The 23,792-nt window shown below is 41.3% G+C and overlaps 1 protein-coding gene across 1 annotated transcript; it reads left to right on the top strand.

The window, feature by feature from the left end:
- The first annotated feature begins 740 nt into the window (after positions 1-740).
- Positions 741-21,644, top strand: CLMN (calmin (calponin-like, transmembrane)). The gene is made up of 13 exons (XM_009881603.1): positions 741-795; positions 1,209-1,270; positions 3,850-3,945; positions 5,474-5,557; positions 8,325-8,417; positions 9,713-9,903; positions 11,968-12,161; positions 13,152-13,234; positions 14,671-15,990; positions 17,024-17,205; positions 18,744-18,804; positions 19,881-19,942; positions 21,491-21,644. The coding sequence occupies exons 1-13, from the start codon at positions 741-743 to the stop codon at positions 21,642-21,644; spliced, it is 2,637 nt and encodes an 878-aa protein (XP_009879905.1).
- The last annotated feature ends 2,148 nt before the right edge of the window (positions 21,645-23,792 follow it).

Genomic DNA, 23,792 nt, shown 5'->3' with positions numbered 1-23,792 from the left:
GTAATTCATGCTGAAAGTTCTATTCCAATACATCAAAATAAGGAAAACAATTATACATATGATTAGAGGCTGCTGACCCTTCAGTTAAAATGATCAAAAAGAGCAATATTAAAATTTGATTTACGGAAGCTACTACTTAGCCTATAATTAGTCTGACCAATAAAAACAAAGCAGACTTTTACAGAATGTGATTTCCCAGTAAGTAGGTTAGCTGTTTTTGTAGGGCTGAAGAAACACAAAATGGTTTTAAAATATATTTGATATGCTCTATGAGTAAATTGAAATACAGCATATAACTAGTTTTAATGTTTTTTGTTCATAAATTGCCAGATTTCCTTATTTCAAGTGAAATTTGAGAACCACTTGAGAATAATTGTCTCTAAAATGAAATATTACTTTGTCAGTCCACTTCATTTATATCAAATATATGGTTTACTTTTTTATATTAGAAGGTAAATGAAAGTTGGTCAGTAATATGATTCCCCTTACACTTTTGCTGTAGTTCACTATGGAAATGGATTCAGGAAATGGCAGATGTGATTAAAAACTCTTCAGCTGGCCCCAGAGCTGTTTGTACAGCACCTAGCGTACAGCTCTTCTGGCAAGGAACAAGCACTCCTCGTCTTATTGCAATATAAATAAAAGGATTCTTCAGTGTAGGGACTTGGAATTTTGATTTAAAATGCACTAGTTAGGAGATTGGGAAGATGAGATTTGGTGAGGCTTTTTCATTCGTAAGAATGAAGACAAAATTGTTACGCTGGCTAATGCGGTCCTGTTTCCTTGTGCATGCAAGTAAGTACATTGGAATCCACGCCAGCCCAATTTGCATGAGGGTGTCGGAGCAATAATCCTATAAATTGACATAGAAGGGTCAAGCTGCCTGCTCAGAGGCTAACATCACTGGAGAGCTGTGCACAACACATAAGTGTTCACCTCTCAAAAGCTACATTGGAGATTGTAAAACTACAACAGGCTTCTTCCTATGCCCCGTAGAATGCATCTGTATGTGTAGAGCTCATGTTCGGGCAAAGAAATTGAATAAAACACCATAGTTCAACTTTATATCTCCTGATTCGGAATATATTTGTTTTATTCAGGGGCCTCTCATGAATTCTGACTTTTTTATGCATCAGATTTTGAAATTTCCTACCAGCTTTACCTCTTCTGGAAACTTAAGTGCTGTTTTTTGTTTCTGATATTTCTAGTGGAACGGGAAAATGTACAGAAGAGGACCTTTACCAGATGGATAAACCTACATTTGGGAAAGGTAAGACTGACAAACTGTCTTGATCCTGAGATACAAGGACACAACCATAGACAGATTGCAGTTAATTCCTTTTAAAGTAGTTAAAATTTGGAAATAAAGTTGACTTCTGTGAACATGGGGATGGTTGGAGGAGAATGAGTGGAAGCTGAAAGCATGTTTCTGGGTAAATGAAAATTGCTTTTCAGGCGCAAAGAATGCTTGGCTGGTTCATCTCAGGTGCATTTAAGTCTTTGGTGCTACTGACTATTACCATGAGGCTAGAATTTTCCCACAGAACGTACTCACATAAAATCAAATGTGGTTGAGGCTGCTCTGAGTTGGTGATGACTGTTCTCCCCTGGACTGGAAGTTCTAACATCTGAGGCATCATGGCCAAAGACAGATGTTCTTCAGAACCTGACTTCATCTCAGATCTGCAGATGGGAAACATTAATTCCTTGTCGGTCATGTTTGCGGGGTGGGGGCTGTATGATGGGATCTTTACATATCCACTTACATTAGAGGACTAATTTTTGGACATCATTTCACATTTTTAAGATGCACTTGTTTCTTAATCACGGCATAATATGGCTATTAAACCTAATTTACTGTTGTTAGTGATAGCAGATAAGTACTAACTCTCCTGACTAGTCTGCCATCCAGAGAACGATTTTCCTGCTGTTGAGGATGAAAAAAAGAAAAAAAAATTCTTAATATTACTGAGACAGCACCAATGCTTAGTGCAGGATCAAGGAATGAGAACAGCTTCCTGATCTAGACAAGCTCCTAACTCGGACTGGAGTTTGAGCTACACAGTGCTTTTAGTATTTGTAGCTAAATTTCATGAAGTACAGATTGGGACTAAGTTTGGGCTTCACGCTGACTCTCAGTCTGGCTCCCGTAGTTCTTGGGAGCGATTGCATTTCAGACATAGTAAAGCAAAGGAGCTTTAGAAGAAAGGCATCACATATATAGTTGCTTAAGTCCACCACTCTGCAGTGAGTGTTGCTGAAGGAATAAAGGGATCCTCTTAAATCTCACTGGAAAATCAGAATAAGGCTAGTTGGAAATGTTTTGACTAGCAATTGTTCCCAAAGGTCTCTCAGAACGAAGACAGTGTTACATGACTCCTTCGTGAATCAGGCTCTAGGGCTTTAAACTAACTGCAATTTTGGAAGTTGTCAAAAAGGGTTGTCAAATATGTGACTGTGGAGAAGGTCTTTGATTTACAGAAGGAATTAGATCATGAAAAAGGCTATAGGGTGCTGTTAATTCTGCCATGCCAAGCATATGAAGTCTTAGAAACTTTGTGGGCAGGTGAACTGTTTTCTCTGGAGTGCATACAAATTTTTTTTCCTCTCTGATTCAACCAAAAAAAATGCTTTTCTGAAGAGAGGGCAAAAGTCTGCTGCTATTTTAATGTTTTTCCTGGAAGTGGCATAATAAACATACCCATGTAAATAATGAGAGCTTTGCTAAAGCTCTCTCTAATTACAGGTGATTCCCCGAGGACTCCTACTGAGGAAGGTGGCTTCTGCCTTTATCCTCAAAGAAGCACTTCTTGCAGAGTGGCTTCTTTCTTTTAAGGGCAGCATTGAAGTCTTCTTGTACTTCTTCAGGAAACTTATGGTGTGGTGGGTCCTGTTTTGGAGCAGACCATCCCATTTGCGTCATCTTTTGAGAGGAGCTGGCTCTGCTGGTCATGGGATAGTCTGCATCTTCTGAGTTCTGGGGGTTCTTGTCTTAAGTAGTGAAAGAACAAAAAGGGTTTGGGTTTGAGGCTTTCAGACAGGTTATTTAATCTTGAACAATATTTTTCTTTCTTTAAGTATGGAGCATTGTTTAGTACTCTTGGCTAGATTAAAAACTAGTAACAAAAATGTATGGATCCAGTTTGCCAGAAGCTGCTTAATTGAACAGTAGGGCATTGCCCGACCAAAGATAAAAAGACTTGGCTCTTTAGGGACAAGAGAGCGAGTGACACCTGAACCGAGCGTAATTGCTGCAGCTGAGACTTCCCCTCCGGGCTGAGCTGACTTGGCTCTGTGCCTCACAGTGCACTCCTCATCAGACACCTCAGTGAAGTGAGGAGATGCTTTCCTTTGGAGGAATTTGCTGAGGAGAGTCACAATACAAGAAACTGCCTTCTTAAGTACTCAGAAAATACTGGGAAACAGCGTGGCACCACCAGAAGCATTATAGAGGAGACAGGACGTTTTGGCCAAGCTGGCTCTTGGACTTATTTCGGGCATAAAGGGGGATTCACTTATGCTGGGCTCGTCTTAGTCTGAGGGATCAGCACCCAACCCTTGGGTGGTTGCTTCCTAGGCAGAGCATTTCGGGTGAGATTCTGTTATGGGAAATCTGGAATAAGTCCGTGTCTGATCTCAATTGCATGAGTACCATATCTCAGTTTTAGCTCTGACATTCCTAGGACAGAACTGCCACTGATGTGAATAATAGTCAGCCCTTTCTTCCTGCAGGCTAAGATTTAGTTCTAGTATCTCTTTCTTGTAAAATTCTCCTTCTTAGTCTCTGAAATCATGGTGATGTACCAAGCAGTACTGCTTTAAAAGCTACCTGGTTTCTTTTCTTCACAGTGCAAGCCTCCTCTGAAAGTGAAAGACTTGTTTATTGATATACAAGATGGGAAAATCTTGATGGCGCTACTGGAAGTCCTGTCAGGACAAAAGCTGGTACGTATTCAAGAGGGAAAAACCTCTGCAGGTATGGAACTATGTTATGAGCAACGATGTCTGGACATCCAAGGAAGAAGGGTGAATTTGGTCCTGTGTCTTGGGTAGAGTAATAAGAATTTCAGCAACTCTGTTGTGATTTCCTTATATTACAGGCTGGTGTCCTGAGTTGTAGCTTAGATTTCAAGGAAATATATGACAATGAGGTGTAAATGGTGTGCAATCACTGTAAATGTTCCTACCCCTCAGCTTTTTAAGGCTTCAATACCTTAATGCTCAGATTTTCCATTTGGAGATCACCCAAGTCACATTACCAAGGAAAGATATATTTACTGTATTATTTTTTTAATCCATAAATTCTATTTTGTCTAAGATTGTTATGACACTTAATAGGTCTGCTGATGCTTGGTGTAGTCGCGAGTTTAGTTCCAGCACGCTGTCTCAGGTTTCATTAGTCTTACTGATACGGTCTAAATCAGAAGGGCAAAGCTTCACTTATCAGAATCTTTTTCTCTCCTCCTTTCTTTGTAAGAGCTGTATAAAGTTCCACATAGCAGAAATGGAAACACCCAGTGCAAATATAAATGACCAATTACAGTGGACCTTAATGTTTTCTTTCTCCATCAATCTTGTCAGCAAATACTCTTCTCTGTGTGGGTGTCACACTTGGGTAAGAGGCGAGACCTGCTCTGCAGCCGTCCCACCGCTACAGTTCCCTGGTGATGCTCTACAGTGGCTGGACCATCTGCATACTGCAGCATGAATGCCCACTGTGGTGACGCATTCAGAACCACCTATTTTTTAATATTCTTGCAGTTTTGGGGAGCTGTAGCAGAAGCAGCAGCATCTCTGTGTGTATTCAGACAGATTGCATTGAGAGCCAGGCTGGAAAGGAATTGATGGGGGAATCACATCCCCAGGCTGTGCCCTGGGAGGTCAGGGAGAAGGGCAAGGAAGGAGGTAAGGTCAGCTGGCCAAACTTGTTGTGAGGGCAGTTAGGTGTTCCTGCACACGCGTGATAAAAGCAGTGTGCCAAAGTGGTGTTCAGGGAGACAGGCATACAACAAATCTGTTCCATCTCTGCCAAAGTTAAAGGTTTCTGCCTCCCACCTGCCTGTGCCTGCTACAAAAACTGCTCACGCTTCCTAATCAGGATCGTTTAATTTAATTCAAGACCAAAAGAAAAAAAAAAATAAATCTGTTATTACAAATTTTCAGGTAAATTTGATCCTGTGACTGAACATGGTTGGGTAGTGACTACATAAGTAATCAACGTGGCAGGTCCAAGAGAGCGATAACATCTGGAGAGCAGGGAAGCTGGTTGCCAGCCCTGGTTTGCTACAGCAAGGGCAGGTCATGTAGTTGAAGCACTTTACCGATCAGAAAAGATGGCAATAATTTTATATAGGTTTATATAGATTTCCTTAGCTGTATTTTGCCTCTGTGTTTGTAGGTTTTCTAAGCTTTGCATGTAGTGGTGAATAATTCCACCATCTCTAAAAACAGCGCGGCTCTTCTTTTTTTGCAGATGCACGAGTACAAATCTTCAACCCATCGCATTTTTCGTTTGAACAACATAGCCAAAGCACTGAAGTTCCTGGAGGACAGTAACGTGAGTATTTTCAGAGGCTGGTCTTAATATCTTCGCTTGATGTATATTGCAAATCGTAATTGTTGTAATTGTAACTAGTCTGTGTGCTGCGTGTGCATATGAGGAATGTACCGCTCAAAGGCAGTGGGACGTACCTTAGCAGCAAGGCTGAAAAGCCACATAAAAATGCCCAACGAGAACACCTACAGAGTCTAAACCGAGGATTATTTGTTCATTTTATAATGTAAAAGTTCAACAGGATTAAAGGATCAGGAACCCAATATTAAAAGAAAATAAAAAGAAATGCGAGTAATCTTTATGAACTGTGTCTTAGCAGCATTACTTCAGTTATGCTGAAGGTAGATGACTTTCTTTCATTGGAAATACTTTCAGTATTACAAATGATGTATTTATTTGGTAAACTGTTGCAGCAGCTGATCATGAGTCAAAGGCAAAAGAAAATTAAATCTGGGAACATGACATAAATGCATAATTCCAGGAATCAAAACCTTATAGGGATGTAACTTACTGCATAGTCCATGTGGCACGACTGCAACATGACTTCCTAAACTTCTAAGTGACCAAGCAAGATCGGACCCTGTAGCTTGAAACGATTCATTCCTTTTTTTATTTCTCCCATTAGGGCTTTATTCCAAAGCCCTACGGATGTGGCCTGTGCCTTGAAAACTCTCTGCTTTTGGAAAATGTTGAGAGTAATGGGGTCAAGGGAAGACCAGCCATGTAACAACTCATATCCGTGGTATACCTAGATCTTTCAGAAAGAGAAAGGACTGTGTCCTATAAAGGACCAAAGTCCTACAAACGGCTGCAGCATTCTTGCTGTACTGAAAGATTTTTTTATCTAGTACCTGAAATAACGTTTTGCAATTTCTCTGCTCTACCATCTGGCAAGAAAATGTAATTGATGATTCTATTGACTCCAGGGTGTGAGTACTCTGTAGGGTTTAAACTTTATGGGTGAGGAGGGATCCGGTGTGTGCACAGGGGCAAAACCCTGCCTTGCATGGAATGCCACAGCAGCAGCTGATGTCAGTTTACTGCTTCCCTGCGATGAGCTCAGCTCTTGCCCCAGAGATGCTGCAGCAGGACTAGTCATGCGGGAGAGTCGCCGCAACCCCAGCGCAGGGACGAGATGCGGAGAGGCCTTAGTACATCTTTTAACGACTTGGTAGGTGTGGGAGGTTTGACCTCCTCTGCCTTTTTTCCCAGGAGATGATGTGAAAGGTCAAAAAGTTGTCCAGTAACTTCCAGGTGTTCTAGTCTCCTTTTGGAATCTCCACCAGTAGGGGCTGCTCTGGCCCTAAATGCATATGTCTACATGTCCTGGTATAGAACTGCTAAGAAATATTTTACAGGTTCTCAGATTTCTGAACAGTTTCCCAATTGATGGATTTCTACCCAAATCCAGCTAAGGCCTACCGGCAGATGAGGTTTTTTTCTCTCTGTCGATATGAACGCACTGCAGAGCTGCAGCTGAAGCACAGCTGGTGGCCAGGAGCTCACTAGGGAACAACCCGGACCCTCAATGAGCAAGGCCAGGCAGGAGGAGCCTTGGACACGGGCGGCCTTTTAATTAGTGGTGCCGAAACACCTATTTTTCTATGGATTTCTTGTTTTCTTAAGAGTAAGCAGCCAATATGTTATAACCAGGTAATTCTACTGGGCTGTGTGACAACCACAGGCAGCAGTAAGAGGACAGAGCTGACGCTGAAAGCGGTCTAATGGTAAATGCCACTTGCTCCCCATTTTGGAGAAACTGCTATTCAAATGTGCTCGGTCTGGAAGGTTTTCCCATGCCCAATACCTTGGAGCTAGCAAGAAATCTGAGCCTTGAAATACGACAGCTAGAGGTGTCTCCTTGCTAAGTTTGAAAACTGTTGTGCAAACCACTAGATAAATAAGTTATTTTGCTTTCCTTTTTCCAGTTTAACCAAACCAGTTAGTGAAGGGTGGTGATGAAAGTGTTGGCAAAATGCCTCGGCTGCCAAGGGCTTCAGGGTTAGATATTAAACCACAATGGGTGGAACCCATCAGCGTACGCTTCTGTGGAACCGGGGCAGCAGGGTAAAGCACTGCGAAGTGATTCATCGTGTAGGTGATTTCTCGGTGATAAATGGGGCTGTGTGCTGGGCTTTAACTCGGTCTGGGTGTCATGTGCAGTACTGACAGCTGCCTTGCTTCCTCCCTCCCCCGTGACCTTTGCCAAAACCAAGTCTGTGTCCTCTAAGAGAATAACATCCTGGTGTTATCAGGTGGAAGAAACCACAGTGTGGGAAAGTCTAGAGTTTGCTTGGATTAGGCAACTCTGTCCTTTGCTAACTGATTTAATCAGAACTCTGGGACAAGCTGTGTAAGGTGAGCTGAGCAAGGAGAAAGGAGATGCGTAGCAAAACAGAAGTAAGCAGATCCTATTAGGATTCTAATTTTTGTATGAGAACCGACTCTCTACTTTTTAAGAATAGGATCCACTGGAAGGGGCACCATCTTGTTGCATTTTGGTATGGAGGAAACACATTTGTGGTCCTGAGGATGCAGAACTGGGCTCACTACTGTTCTGCAGACTGTGCTGGGGCCTGGAGATAAGAGTTCCACGAGCAGGATGGTTGTGATCAGGACAAATTCTCATTAACACAAGATTTCAGTCTTGCTTTTTGGCTGGCCACTCAGTGGCAGAGGTGTTCTGGCCATATCCAGTAGTCTCAGTACATTTTTTGCAGTTACCTTGCTGCTTTGAGTTCGGCTGCTGAATTTATGATCTCTCCTACAGGTAAAGCTTGTTAGCATCGATGCAGCAGAAATAGCAGATGGAAATTCCTCGCTGGTACTTGGACTAATATGGAATATAATCTTGTTTTTTCAGGTAATAAAACTTGAATACTTTATTCATAAGTGAACAGTCTTCACGGTATCAATCTATTCCAGCTGAATACTGATTTTTAAATTCATTTTTAATCCTAAAGAATATAATTACGCATGCTAAACCTGAGCTTTTCCCTCCTAATATACGCTAATTTTATGCCTGCAGCTGCTTTCATTTTACTTCATTGGACCTATTTTGGTGTAAATAGGAGATAATTTAAGCCCTTGTTTGACTTGGACTGGAATTAGAGCTTCAGATTTCTACTTTCCCTTCTCTCCTGTGCCTGCTCAGGGTTCTGCTCCAGATTCCCTGGACCTGAACCAACGTCTCAGGTTTGGTTCCAGGTCACAGTTTATTTTCAATAACTTTCTGGATTTGGTCCAATGTGGTGGGAAATTCCATGTAGAATCACTGATGTCTGGAGACTTACTCAACATGGCAAAAATTTGCAACTGATGTAGAGGGCCAAATGAAAGATCTTGAGGGGCCTGGAACTGATAAAAGTCATTTGAGCCTGAAAATTGATTTAGCCCCAGGCTTAGATTAAAACTGCTCCCTAATCTACACATATTTTGAAAATGTCCTTCTAGACAATACCAAATTCTAATGAACAGAGAGAGATGGAGGGAGGGTTTCTGCAACTCTCATAAGACTGTGAGGCTCTTTCATTCTCCTGGACTCATTTCTAAAATGGGTAGCAGCTTAAAAAATAATCTCGAAGTTGCCTTGGGATTTCTTTTCCTGGCTGAGCTCCTCAAGCTGAGCAGCGGTGCACAGCACCGGTTTGGCCAGACGGACTTGCAGGTGGAGATGGAGTGACCAGAATCTGTCACCCCAAGCAGCAGAGGGAGGACATGGGGGACCTAAAAGCAGCAGAGTGGATGACTTTGACTCAAGTATCAACGCTGATGCTGCAGGTCACGATTCCTTGACTAAAAGTGTTTCGCTCTAGCGAGTCCCAGGAAGAGAAAGAACAGCGTCAGTAAAAACAACTTTTCTTTCAAGGACACCCTTCTTTGCTTTTTCTTTAATACGAATTGGCTCCGTTCCGGCTGAAGTGATACTTCAGGCTGAAGAAATTGCCCTTTCTGTGTCCTGGGGCTGCCAGCGAGGCTGCTGCTGGCTGTCACGCCTGTGCAATACAAGTGGAGAGTTATAATGGACAAGTCTATAATTACCTCTTAAAATTCAGTTACGGCGCTGTTATCTTTCAAGTCTGCATGAAAACGAGCACTAGAGTTCTCCATGCAGCCGGTGTTGAACCAGAGCGCTGAGTGTTTCGCCTTTTGTTTCAGATTAAGGAGCTGACAGGTAACCTCAACAGGAACTCCTCCTCCTCCAGCCTGTCCTCCGGGCCCAGCGGTCCCGAGTCAGACACGTCCCACCCCAGCACACCCAGCGTGGAGAGAAACATGTCCATCACCGTGAAGGATCAGCGGAAAGCCATCAGAGCCCTTTTAATCTGGGTTCAGAGGAAAACCAGAAAGTAAGCGAGCAAACCCACGTGGAAAAATGTGTTTCGCCACCTGCCCTTTTGAAGTTGGATCTCTTTTTCTCCCTCCTGCCCCGTCTGTGTGCGTTACCATGTGCTGTGGCTTCTGCTTTCCAAACCTGCCAGCGTGAGGTCTTTTTTTTGGGGGGGTAGATCCCTGCGGCTGGGTGGCTCCAGCAGCTGTCTGACCTTGAAGCCGTGTGCGTTGCTGGCGTTGTGATTTGAGCGTTAAATGTTAACTTGTGCTAATCTGCTTGCTGCTGTTTAAAACAGGACCATTCCTTCCTCCCCCTACCCCCTGGCTCCCGTGCAGTCTGTTTGGTACCTTTTGCTCGCTACAGGGTAGGTGTAAACAAGGGCTGAACTGAAAAAAAAAAATATATATTGAAAGGCTTTAGCCTTTTGAATGAAGCAGCAGCCCTGAGGGAGCTTCTCTGTGTGCTGCAGAGTGCCTCGAAGGACAGAGCTCACATTAGGCTCCCTCTTTCCTCAGAATTAGAGGGGGAGGGGGTGAATTTTGGGTCGCTTCTCATGAACTTGTAACATTGGGGTCCGTTTCCCTTGCCCAACCCATCTCTCTCCTCTTTAATAAAAAAGCAGTTCTTTCACCAAAGCATTGTGTCTAGTAATGCTTTCACCTGGCAGAGTGAAAAAATTTTAGGTGAAAAAACTTTAGCGGAAGATGCGTAGTGCAGGTGTAAATGCTTGGAGTGTATTTTACATGTATTGTTAGCCGAAATGATGACTGCCGGAGAGTTTTAAAGAGGTCATGGGTCAAACTTACTTACACAAGTTGGATGGCTGAATATTGGGCGTTTTTGTCTGTTGATGGATTTATAGCTGCCTGTGAACACAAATGTTCTGAGTCCGGTGTTGCAGATAAAAAATTACATGTTAAATACTTGGTCCGGTGGGCCACATCATGCCTTGGTTATCTCCAGTGAAGCTAAGGGTGCTTGTTGTGCTGATATACTTGTCCCATTGAGATCCGTAGTTCACTGCTGCCAGCGCAGCCCGTAGAGGAAGCAGTTTTGGAGCCAAAATAATGCTGATAATGTCATTAACGGGGAGGCGGTTCAAGGAAAGTGAGGACCGGAGAAGTAAAGGCCATAGACTTTTCAGTCCAGTCAAAGAGTTCAAACTGAAAACATCTAAGAGGAGAAAATTATTCTTGCAACTGCACTATTAAAAACACAATAGTGTCATTATGATCCTGTTATCCAATGACCTGTGCAGAATTTTCTGTTCTGGGGCTGTATTTCATTGCAAGTTTGATGGTTGTTTTTTCCTCCAAAACTTTGGGCATCTGACACACTTGTGGTTTATACATACACTGACACCATTTGCATTTGGCAAAGCACAATTTTCTGCTATAGAAGGCCAAGTACACAGGAATGTGAATCATTTATGCTTATGTTTTTAAATACTTAAGTGCTGGCAGTCTTCCCAAGCTATGGCATTAAAATGCCGGAGAGCAACAGAAACAGGAATGGCAGAGACATTTGGTTTTGTGAATGTTAAATGTGGTTGCCGAGTTCTTGAGGGCTTCGTTTTTACTAACTACTTCCTACAAGCAGGTTGGTGTCAGCTGTTGGCCACAGCAATCCAGTTTGTGAACCCTTGTGTTTTATGGATATATTTTGTGCATTTCAAAATCCAAAAAGGTCGCAAATGTGACTAGTGCAACTCAGCAATCTTACTTTACAAGAGGAAATGGCTTCAAGTTGCACCAGGGGAAGTTTGGATTGGATATTAGAAAGAATTTCTTTACTGAAAGGGTCATGAGGCATCGGAACGTGTTACCCAGGGCAGTGCTGGAGTCCCCATCCCTGGAGGTATTTAAGGGTCGTGTAGATATAGTGCTCAGAGACACGGTTTAGTGGTGGGCTTGTCAGTGTCAGGGTCATGATTGGACTAGATCATCTTACAGGTCTTTTCCAATCTAGAAGATTCTGTGATTTTGTGATTTTAACTTTCAGGAGTCTTTGAAAGCGCTGGTGCCTTTACTTTGGATTTCGTAACACAACCACCCATGTAACTGTATGTGATTCTGTTCAGGTACGGTGTCGCAGTTCAGGATTTTGCCAGCAGTTGGAGGAGTGGCCTGGCTTTCTTAGCTATCATAAAAGCAATAGACACTACTTTGGTAGACATGAAGCAAGCACTGGAGAAATCGGCTCGAGAAAACCTGGAGGATGCTTTCAGCATAGCACAAAATAAGCTGGGTGTTCCTCGGCTCCTCGAACCAGAAGGTAAAACGCCTACGTCAGCTTTGTTGGGTAACATTCAAACTGTAATGAATTCATGAATATTGCATTGTGATACCTACCGAAGACCTCCCAGTGACTGGGCTGGCGATGTGATCAGTGGGTTGGGCTGGCTGATAAGAAAAATACAAATAAATTGGTCACTGGCTTCCAGTCATGTTTGTAAGCTCCTTGTGGGAAGAGATCTTACCATCGTTTTAGCTGTGTATACTGGTCCTGGTTAATGCGTAGACGCTCTGTGACATCTGCATTACTAGCGGGCATTCATCCCCACCCTGTTGTGCTGAGAGGTCTCTCCATGCATCAGCACTATTTCCGAATGCCCACAGTCTGCAGAGACTAAATGTCGCTCCAGGATGAAGTGTGCCAGTCTGCCATACCAGCAAAATGGGTAGATAGCTATTCAAATGTATTTGCATCTCCCAGTTTTTCCTTTGAAATGCATATATACACAGATATATATTTATATATGTAAACATAAGCATATATGTGTGTGTGTGTATACAAATAGAGCTGCTTCTTGCAGTCTGTTTTACTGAACTCTACCAGACAGGTATTAAGCCTTGATTTTATGACTGAAAGCACAGATCAGTTACTTGTGCTTTCATGGGTCACCTGTTAGAAGACTGGGCCGTCCTGCTAAAAATAAACTTCTGTGCTGTCACTCAACAAGATCACTGTCTAGTGACAACAGCATAAATGACAGTATGAAGGTGGATGAAAAGGGACCCTGATCAGGGTTCGGTATGTGTTTGGAAATAAGAAAAAATTAATGTGAATAAGATGTTGAACACTCTTTTGAGTACCATCAACAGTGAAAAGGATTCTACTCTCTCTGATCTGTCAGAGACAGAAAAGCCTTTGTAGCTGCTATTGCTGTCATCATAAAGGCAGGATAAATGTCTGACAATCTGTTCCTCTGCAAGAGCGTTTTAAAGCCGTGTGCACTCAAGCCCCTTGCGTCTGTCCCCACAGATATCATGGTGGAATCACCCGATGAACAGTCAATTGTGACGTACGTGGCGCAATTTCTGGAACACTTCCCGGAGCTGGAAGGGGTATGTATTTACTCCTACATCACGTCATTTTTTTAATTTGCTTTGGCATACTTAATAAAGTCAGATATTGCTGTATTTATTTTCTAGGTTTCCTTCTAAACTATTTAAAAGAAACCACAAAATCAGTTTTCATTTTTCACATTTTCATTAAATTCAGCCAAACGGGCTTCCATTGGTGATCGCCAAAATGCTTCAGGTAGAACTGTGCTTTTAAACATTTACATGTAATTATAATTTTCAGAGGTTAGAACTGGTTACTGCTTTGCTATATTAGTCTCAGAATAAGGCTGAAGTTTATCCCTTCATCTATGATGGTTTGCTGGACTTTGAAGTTCATTTTGACTTCTATCTTCTCAAGTTGGAGAGCCACAATCAACCTGAATTTAGCAGATATTGTATCAGATGCAAGATACCAGAGGTTGAGTCACGCCAATGGAGCAGTCAGAAGCACTCATTGTAAGCACGAAACAAACTACAGCTTAACGGGCCAGAACTGTAATGCAGACTTTATCAAAAAATACAGAATTGAGGAGCAAGCAGGGACTGACAGTGCCAGGGATTGATGAAGGTCTTTTGGAGAAACAGAGGATGAACTTATAGAGGAATTAAAGGATAGGAGACAGAAAACTTGAGGAAAAATGTCCCAGACCTGCATTAAGTTGAAAAAACTGTTCTGGAGGCTGCTCGTACTTCCAGACAAACTTAGTTCAACACGGTCATTTTGGTTTGAAAGGGTTCCCAAGGGACTCAGTGTCTCGTGAGTATCTGGGTAAGTTTTTGTGCTAGAGGACCTGCATATAAATTATGGTTCCTACACAAAAGGCATCTCCTCTCATTTCTTGACTGAAGGTGCATTGTTTTTTATGCATTTTGTAGCTTATAAAATTGGTGGGCATTACTAAAGTCACTGGAATTAAAATTACTCTAATAATCTAATTATGCTTATTAGATTAGATGAGCATTAAGATTTGGTGGAATTAAGACTTGTGGGCATTTTAATGGACAAAGAAAAAGCCTACCTTTTTTTTTTAAATAGTCTGTCAGAATGGAAAAAGCTAGTATATTAATATGTTTCACAGTGGATTTAGTGGACTTGTTAGATTTATTTTATTCCCAGGGCTTGGGATTGTGTCAAAAAGCCAAGTCAGTTGTCTCCACAGGATCAGCAGGGAGAGATGAATGCATTAACAACTGCGGAGTAGGCTTGTCCGCATTCTAATCATCCTGTACAAGTGGCTTCTTGACATTGAGCTTTGTTCAACTCACTTGACTTGCCGAATTGGTTTCCCTACTTTGAAAATAAGCGAGTCATTAATTGGCCATTCACAAGGCAATGAGGTGATGGGCTAGGTAGTTGCTCTTTCTGTAGTGTTTGAGAAAAGTAAAATGGTATCTGAGGTCTGACTTGTCTTTTAATGGTGTGTCATCACTTATAGGAAGACTTTACAGATCCTGACAAGGAGCTTCCAATTGAGTCAACGTACGTCCACATCAAAGACACACCTTCAGAAGAAGAAGGCAAAATCTTGATTTTAAGTGAAAGTGAAGAAAACATGTATACTGTTAATCACGAAAGGAGTCATCCTGCTCCTCCAAAGGTTCATATTCATGACACACCTGAGAGCATCCCATCAGAAACCGTTCCTGAAAAATGTAATGGGAAATTGAGTCACATGTTCGGTGATGCACAGGAAACGTCTGAAGAGGAGCCTCAGAGGCCTACCTCACTGAAAATTACAGGATCTGTCAGTTTTGATTCCAATTCCTCTTGGGAGGTTCTAAGTGATAAATTTATGCCAGGTGAAGGGGGCATATCTAATGATCCACTGAAACTGAACGATGAGCTTTCTCCAGCTGTCCTGACAGATCAGAAAAATTCTGTTGACTCTTTTGAGGACTACTCTGAAGAATTAACTAAAGAAACCTCTACAGAATATGACAATGAAACAAAGAGCCTTTCAGCCAATACTTCTTCTTTGAGTCCATTATCCTGGACTTCAGGTATACTTACAGATGAATCTATAAATAAAGTAGAGGAGAGCAAACCCCAAACTTCAATTCTTTTACCAGAAGATACCTCAAAACAAGAAGATACGCATAAGTATGTTCTTCATCTTCTAAATGAGGAAATATTGAAACTTCCACAGAATGAACATACTAAGGAATCACCTGTCTCTGAGACAATAGAAACTAACCATTGTTCACTGAATGGTTCTAATCTCAAAAGCCAAGAACTATCTACACAGCATGAAACATCTGATGACTCTCTCTCAGATGTACCTAAAAATACAGAGGACCTGGACAGCTCTGATGAAGTTGAGTCTTCAGCTGAAGCGCTACCCAGTTCTTCAAAAGTATCTGTAATACCCCACGATCTCTTTTATTATCCACATTATAATGTTCCCATATCAGCAGTTTTGGATGCTTACCTTCAGCCTTGTATTGAAGGTTACGATACTGGAAATGACAAAGCTTCTTCTGAAACAGTAATGGATGTTTTAGATGAGAAGGGCTTACCAGAACAGAACTGCAAGGAAGATGCTCCAGAGCCAGACTCAGGGGATAAGCTAGGTGGTATCCCTCCATCAGAAATGGATACTGAGAATGGTGAGGAAGAAACAACAGATCCTAACAGTCACATGAACTCTTCTGATGAAAAAGAAGTGCCATTACTAGTCGGAGTAGAGTTAGAAATTGAAAAAGATGGCAAAAAGGCCACCAACCATCAAGATTCCACAATTCCACAACATCCTGAGGTATTTTATTTTTTTATTAGCACCATTTCTTTGTGTATATATGGAGGATTAGCATCTGACCTCAACGGTTTTCATTTGCTTTCATTTTGCAATGCTTTGGCAAAATACATAAAATGTATTTGGTTTCCTATCCAGTAATGCTGTTTGCCACAGCCCTCTACTGGAATGAATGGAATTGCAGATCCCTAAGAAGATCTGACATTAAAAGAGAGAATAAGCCCTAATACTAACAGTACTGCAAAAATGTGAATTTTAATTATGTTTTAAAGTAGTTTGAGGCTCCTATATAATCCCTAGGCATAAAAGATTGTCATGGAGAGTATTTTTAATAACTTGTAATCAGATGAACTGAAAGTAGTACTGCTGATATAGAAAGGATACAGGCAAAGGTAATTTTTGTCTGAGTCTAAGTAAGTTTCCCTTCAAAAATTTAAACCAATTTCAGTCGGATAAGTTCCCTGGGTAAAATGAAGGCTTGTCTACACTGGAGGAGGAGAAAGAGGGGGGATTTTTGGTTATTATTCTGTGTAGTGGATTTAGGCAATTTGCTACTGCATCTCTTCTTGCAGGCACTGATTTTGAATTCTTACACATTTTCCAGTGCAGTGATTTCAGACAGTGTTTTTCAGGAACACGTGTCCATTTAATGTTACTCTGCGTGTTGCTTAGACAGGTTGCTTGGACATGTTTTGGTCCTGACACTTAAGAGTAATGAAGTCAATTTGCTGTTAGCTTCAAAGACTAATTGGGGATAGATTAAAAAAAGTCTTAGCAGATTACTTCAAAGAGTGATGACTTCTTATATAAAAAGAACTGACAACTAATTGTATGTATGGTGAACTGATGATACTTTATAGCTCAGTGTATCCAATATGACTTTCAAGAAGTTAATCGCTTTTTATTCTCTTTAGTGAGGCTTTCAATCTTGTACTACATGCAATTTAGCATTTGAGTAGGCTACACCGCTAAGAGATTTAGAAGGGTAGGGAAACAGTCTTGTTGTCTAATGCAAAATCTTTCTTAATTTCAACAGGCCATAGTAGACCATCTAGAGGATTTATCAATAGCCATAAAGAGACCAGAAAAAAGTAGTATTAGGGAGGAAGAAAGGCAAAATATGATGAAAGCAGAAGACTTGCCGATCTCAGAAGTTGCCACTACTGCTCTGTCACAAGACAAGCTGGAAGAAATTACTGATTGTCAAGAATTATCCAGGTATTTCACATTAATTTTGTCTTAAATACACTTAACTGCTATGAATGCCTGGTCTTTTGAAGTGTTCCCTGTCCACTGGATGTTTCTTGTAGACTTCTGTTTAGAGCAGTGTACTGGGACTCACTGGCCTCTTCCTGGGTTTATCTTAAACTTGAGTGATTCAGTGCCAATGGGACTTGATTTGACTTTGCTATACAGACTTTGCTAAGCAAAACCCAACTGGAACCCCAGTGCATTTTGAAGATGGTAGTGTTATAACTGTTTTTCCAACAGAAGGAGTGTTTTGTAATGTATATGAAATAATCCGTGCGCATTGTGACACTGTGTGGAAGAGTGACACTGCTTCATTCCAACAGATTTTTGTTGGCCTTTTTTTCTGTCTATCAACAAGTGAACAAGACTGTGGTAGGTTGGCCGTGGCTGGCCACCAGGTGCCCACCAAGTGACTCTCTAACTCCCCATCCTTGGCAGGATGGGGAAGGAAAATAAGATGAGAAACTCATGGGTCGAGGTAAAGGCAGTCTAATGAAGAAAAGCAACAGCCATGTGTGAAAGCAAAGCAAAAAGAGACCCCCCCAAAAAATAAAATATTTACTGTCTACTTCCCATCAGCAGGCAATGTCAACCCACTTCCCGGGAATTAGGGCCTCGGAAGGCGTAGTGACTGCTTCAGAAGACAAATGCCTTAATAGTTAGTGAGTGTGTGTGTCCCTTTGCCAGCTTCCTCCTTTCTCTTAGTTTTTACTGCTGAGCGCAACGCCATATGGTATGGAATATCCCTTTGGTCAGTTTGGGTGAGCTGTCCCGGCTATGTCCCCTCCCAACCTCTTGCCCACCCCAAGCCTTTGCGGGGGGGTTGGAGAGACAGCCTTGGTGCTGTGCAAGCGCTGCTCAGCAATCGCCGAAACACCGGTGTGTTATCAGGACCGTTCCAGCTGCACATACAAAGCACAGCGGTGTAGGGGCCACTGCAGGGAAAGTTAGCTGCACCTCACCAGACCCAGTACAGAGACACTCAGATAATTATACCCCATTCAGTTCTGTTTCCTCTTACAGTCTCATTTACTTCTTAGGTAACACGTTTGAGTGGGACATGAACGGTAATTTGTTGATGCTTATCGCTATAGCATTCTAATGAATTTGAAAGAATTTGCTTAGAAAAATCCATTGTCTCCTTCAAGCTTTCTGTTCCCTGCAAGGTCTGTCAATTTTTTTATTTATACAGACAGCCATGAAACCTGGGGTGTACTCTCACTTAAATGTGAATGATGTCAAAGGTGCAAAAAGCCCATCAGATACCATGTTTCAGAAAAGATTCCAATTTGAGCATATGGATTTTTTATTGAGGGTCAGGTTTTCCCAAAGCTATTTTTTGTAACGTTACTGAGAAATTCAAGTCCATATTCTAATACATGCAACAATGCATATTGGTTTTGCCTAACTTAAAACTAGCATGTGCAATTGCAGGGGCTTTCTTTGAGGTCAAACCAAAACTTAGCTTTATGAATTTAAAAAAATCATTTTTACATCCATTTCAGAATCAGTGACAGTGATTCCAACATTCATCTCCGTAAAAGATCTCCTAATACTTCTGAGGAGGTAAGTATGTGGAAATTTACCTTTCTACCACCGTTTCTCTATTTCTCTTGAACCCCACAAGTTCACATACTGTAAAAGGATCTACTCTATGGATAAGCTCTGTGATAATCCAAAAGCCCTGAGTCTTCTAATAATTTTATTGCCAAAACCAGGCATAGCTGAAAAGCTTTACTGAACTCTGCCAAATATATGGAGCTGAACCTCATCAAACCTTGAACAAACCCCCAAAGGAGCACCTCATACTACAATTAAATCTGTTGTAACTGTGATGCTTACTTTGTCATAACAGTATAGCTGCAACGTTTCGCCTCTTTGAAGCTGCCTTTATTTGCTACTCCAGTTTCTCTCAGTTTTTGCATTCTCTGTATGTACATCAGTGTCCTGCTCATTGCCCTATAAAAATGCTGGGTGTCTCCTGAAGTGCATTTTTTATAAAAGATTGGGCTCCTTCCCTCTCCTTCATGGTAATAGTGTATTGTATTATCTCAGCAGCAGCAGCTAACCCTAAAAGAATTTTAGTTGGAAAGGGAAACAGCATCCTTAATGGCAGATGTAATTCACGTTGGTTTTTTGAGAGCACTGTATACGACTGAGCTCTGGAATTTAGTTTTTTAACTCGGAAGGAAGGGGCAGTAACAGCAGTCGGGGCACACTGAGCAAGGACAGGAGTATGGCTCTTTTCAGCACCAAATAAAATTCTGACCTTCTTAGAGTTCTAAAAAAATGCTGCCACCAATATTCAGTGAAACGGAGGTTTCACATAGATGCTGTAGTTTTGCAATGCTGTCAGAGCTACCAGAAATACATATGAATGAGGAGAGCTTTATTCAACTGAAGAAAAGCAGCTGAAAGCAAAGAAAAAAAATCTTCTTTTTTCACAACTTTTTTCCTTTTCTGTGTGTGTACCAGACTGCAGCGGCGGATGTGCAGGCAGGGAACAAATTTATAAGCACACTTCCACTTTATATGAGCAAACATTAGACATACTCTGCAAAGGATGCTCACACAACTTCTTTCTTTGCGAGATGCTGAATTTTATTGGTTTATATAATCTGCTCCTGCTTTGTTTGTTTAAGGAAATCCATGGTGAAAACAAGCAGAAGGTGACAGATATGGGTGAAAATCCATTAATCATTAGGTGAGTCATTCTTATTCAGACAAAGCCTTTTGCAAGGAACCCATAACTTCTAGGCACTTCTAAGAATGTTACAAAGGGAAATGGAAATTAACTATAATTGGTAGAGACTGACTGGACATCGTGTGTAACGGCTCAGAGTCCTTATTTCCCATAGGTGTTAAGGTTCAAAACCTTTATTGCTTCTTCTCCCCCTTGACTAAAATGCTTTCCTTGACTTGAAAGCTTCAGCTGCTTAAGCAAGACTGTGAGCACTGTCCCCACATGGTGGGTATTTCAGACGAAGAAAAGAGTGGGAGGACTTCAAAAATGGGGCCCTCTGGCACTGATGACTCTTTCCAGGTTTCGAAGACTGTCGAGACAATGTTTAGTGTGGTCAGTGCTAGGGAAAAATGATTCAACGGAGTTCTGGCCTCTGTTAGAGCACCCATAAGTTTCTATAATTTGTATGTGTTTAGTTTAGACTTCAGGTGCTGTGATGGATCCTGAACTCAGAGTGTGTATCCCTTTGGTATTAGGGTCTACATATCCATGAGAAAAAAGGACTGCTTTACGTTTTCCCTCTCAGTTGACACTGAATAGTGTGTCCCCCAGAACTTCAAGTTAAAATGATGATTGCATTTAAATGCAGAAAACACGCAAAATATTATCAGGATCCACTGACCTGTTCTCACTTACGTTTCTGTAAAAAAAATAAATATGAACAGCTGTTACAGTTATGCCTGTTTGCAGAATGTTGATAGTGAGTAAGTTTTGTGTAATACTTAAGATATATATCCATTATAACATGTGAGCAAGCGGGATGCCCCAAGCCAGAAAAAGGACTCATTAAAATGGGCCAAACCCCAGTTTTCTCCAGAAGTAGATTTAAAAAAAAGTCTACCAGAGGGTGATGCACACAGTATCACAAAGTTATAAAATGAGTGTACCATCTTGTGCGTTTCTAAATAAGACCTTTTCTTGTCCTTGTGAGCACTCAGTGGTGCTGGCAGAGTCCATCAGGCTTTGCCCTTATGAACCACAGCTGGAATTTTGGAAAGTTGGAATTTCGGAGTTGTCCTGTAAAACCCCAACTGCTAGTTGGTTTCTGGAAGTCTGGGGCTTTTTCTGTTTAATGTTCTGGTGTCTGACATGAGACACTCTGAAAGTAGATGATTTGAGGAAAGTATATCAAGTCAGATAGTGTCTAAGTAAAATTGTGGAAGTGTGGTATGTGTTGCCCAGAGCTATGTTTACTGTTGTGAATATAAAAGGGCATCTTTTTGACTGGTGGAAATCACCTTACATCAAAGGACTGTACTGTAAAGGCATGTATTTAAACTATCGGAGAATTTGTCCAGCGTTTTCAGAGGATTAATTGCTATGCACCTTGTCTCCTAAGGAACCACACTGCTAAAGCCCATAGTCTAGCTTGGACTCCAACTGATGAGATTGAATTGGTTCATTAAACTGCTGTCATTTAGTCTGCCCTCTGATCTTGACAGTAAACGTTAACAGTGAGGTTTTCTTCTTCTTCTTCCTGCCTCTTACCAAATTCTCTCCTGTTTTCAGGAAGAAAAAGGACTTGGAAGCAAGTGAGACTCCAGCATCAACTCATGAGATTACAATTGCCGAGCAGCCAGAGCTGTTCTACTTCATCATTTTCTTCTGGGTGCTGGTCTACTGCCTTTTACTCCTTCCACAGCTTCTTAGCAACAAAGTTTGATCTCTGTGAGGTGCGGAAAAATAAAGGACGGTGGCTGGATTGCTTTGTTTATCTGCATATGGATATGTTCCTTCAGGTGAAGCACAAAGAGAAATGTAGGACCTGGTATTTGTGTTTATTATCAGGTTGTCCTCAATTCCTCTATTGTTGTGCTATGACAGTGTCTAAGCGCATTTTATATTCTGATGATTGTGTAAATATATATAAAAATGACCTGATTTAGTAGACGCCATTTTGTACATTTGTGCCTTGCTTTATAAGATGCTAAATAAAACCAGATAATTATCAGTAGAAATATGAACAGTTCAGAGCTCTAGTCTTCAAAAATTATTCTTCTGGCTTCATTTCCTTATGTAGAGCCTGGCAGCTGTGGAAGAGGGGTGGTGGTGACTTGCCTATGAATCTGGCCCACCCGCAAGGGCAAGGCTAGAAATGCTTTTTCACGGAATGGAATTCTGTGGAATTTCCATGGAATTCTTTGAGAGCTGGCGGCAGAGGAGAGCTACAGGTGGTGGAACGTGCTGACCCCGGGAACTGATTACAATTCTAACGGCAATCCGGTGGAGCAACAAAATCAGGTTGAGGGTTTGTTCGGGTAGGGAGTTTGGTTTTTTAAGATTTAAATTCATTTTTATCCTGCACTTTTTGTTATGTTTAATTTGCAGGAATAAATTGGGGGTGGAGAAATGCAAAGAACATGCAGGCGAGCTGCTTCTTAGGAGGGATCATATGGGAAATCTTAGCCCAGAATTTTTGTAGAGAATACCTGAAGAGTACACTGAAGTTACTGATGGTGGCCATCTTTGCAAAGGTGTTCAAGAAGCTTAATAATTTTATCTGGAACAGATACCACGGGTTTGTGGTTTGGTTTTGTTTTTTAAAAGTACCTCACTGCTTCTGAGGCTGCTTCTGCTCCCTTTTCTCTGCTGCTTTTATTTACCTGATCATGCGAAGATTTCTCTTCTTTGAAAGTACAAAAAAATAATTGGTAACTTAATTTGCTGAGGCCACTGTTAAGGCACAAGTGCATGTTAAAAGGATTAGAAATATTCTTTAAGTGCCCAAATCAATAGAGAAAGAAATGACAGATGTGAAACTAAATACAGAGAATGCTGACAGCCCGTACTGCCTTTCTAGTGCAACTGAAGAGGCTTCTGTGGCTTCTCAGGCACAGTTGAGCGAATTCTGCGGCTTGTAATTTTTGTCCACATCACCGAACGCCTCAGGATACTCAGTTTAGGATTTTGGGCAGAGGAGGTGTACCCGTGCATTACAGGACAAAAGAGAATTCTTCAAATTCAATTTAATAGGAGCAACTTTTCTCTGTGTGACTTTTAGTGAAGTCACTATTTTTCATCGGCACATTTTTAGTTTTGTAGTATGCTTTATGAGACTACATCATGTTGCTGCTTCCACGTGAAAATGCCTAAGGTTGACTGCAACGGGCTTCATAAAATGAGGGCTTTCATGATTTACATTGAGTGAGAATTACAGCATGTGACTATAAGTTTTACATTATTTTGTTTTAGCATAAGGTGTATCTCTGCCCTGGCATAGTTTTCAGCTGAACTAATAGTACCTGGGGTCAGGACAGATCAGAATATTTAGCAACTTCTTTGCAGGTATTTAAAACCTGTTTGTAGTGGGGTAATCCTGACTGTCCATCACGCTTCATTCTTCTTTACAAGCTTTTGCTTCCCTGGGAATCTTCTTATGAGCTGCAGTTAGAATTCAATAGCAGCAGTGCGTGGTAGGCGATCTTAAAACATTGAAGGTAAAATTCTGAATGTCTTTCAGTCAACAGAAAGCTGAAATCTTTTCTATTCTGTCCTGTCACTATTGAATAGAGCTTGATTCACCCCATGAACCTAAAAATAAGATCCTTTGTGCTTGGTGAGGAACAGATCCAGACTTTGCAACTTAATTCTGTGTAAACAAACATAAGTAAACAAAATAATCTTTCACCTTGCTGATGAAAACGTTCAGCATTTTGTATCACCAGATTTTGTAATGTGTGAACCTGCTTGTGCTTGTTGATGAAGACAGTGATACTTTCTTCCAAAAGAAAACCTATGTTGGAATTTTTGAAGACGCTTTCTTGAAGTAGGCTAAAATAGAACATTGAAGGGCTACTGCTTTTTCTCTGAA

Source organism: Charadrius vociferus, unplaced genomic scaffold (assembly GCF_000708025.1).
Source record: "Charadrius vociferus isolate BGI_N301 unplaced genomic scaffold, ASM70802v2 scaffold282, whole genome shotgun sequence".
Lineage (NCBI taxonomy): Eukaryota > Metazoa > Chordata > Aves > Charadriiformes > Charadriidae > Charadrius > Charadrius vociferus.
Note: the sequence above shows the minus strand (reverse complement) of the source record. Positions and strands in the feature narration are given on the sequence as shown.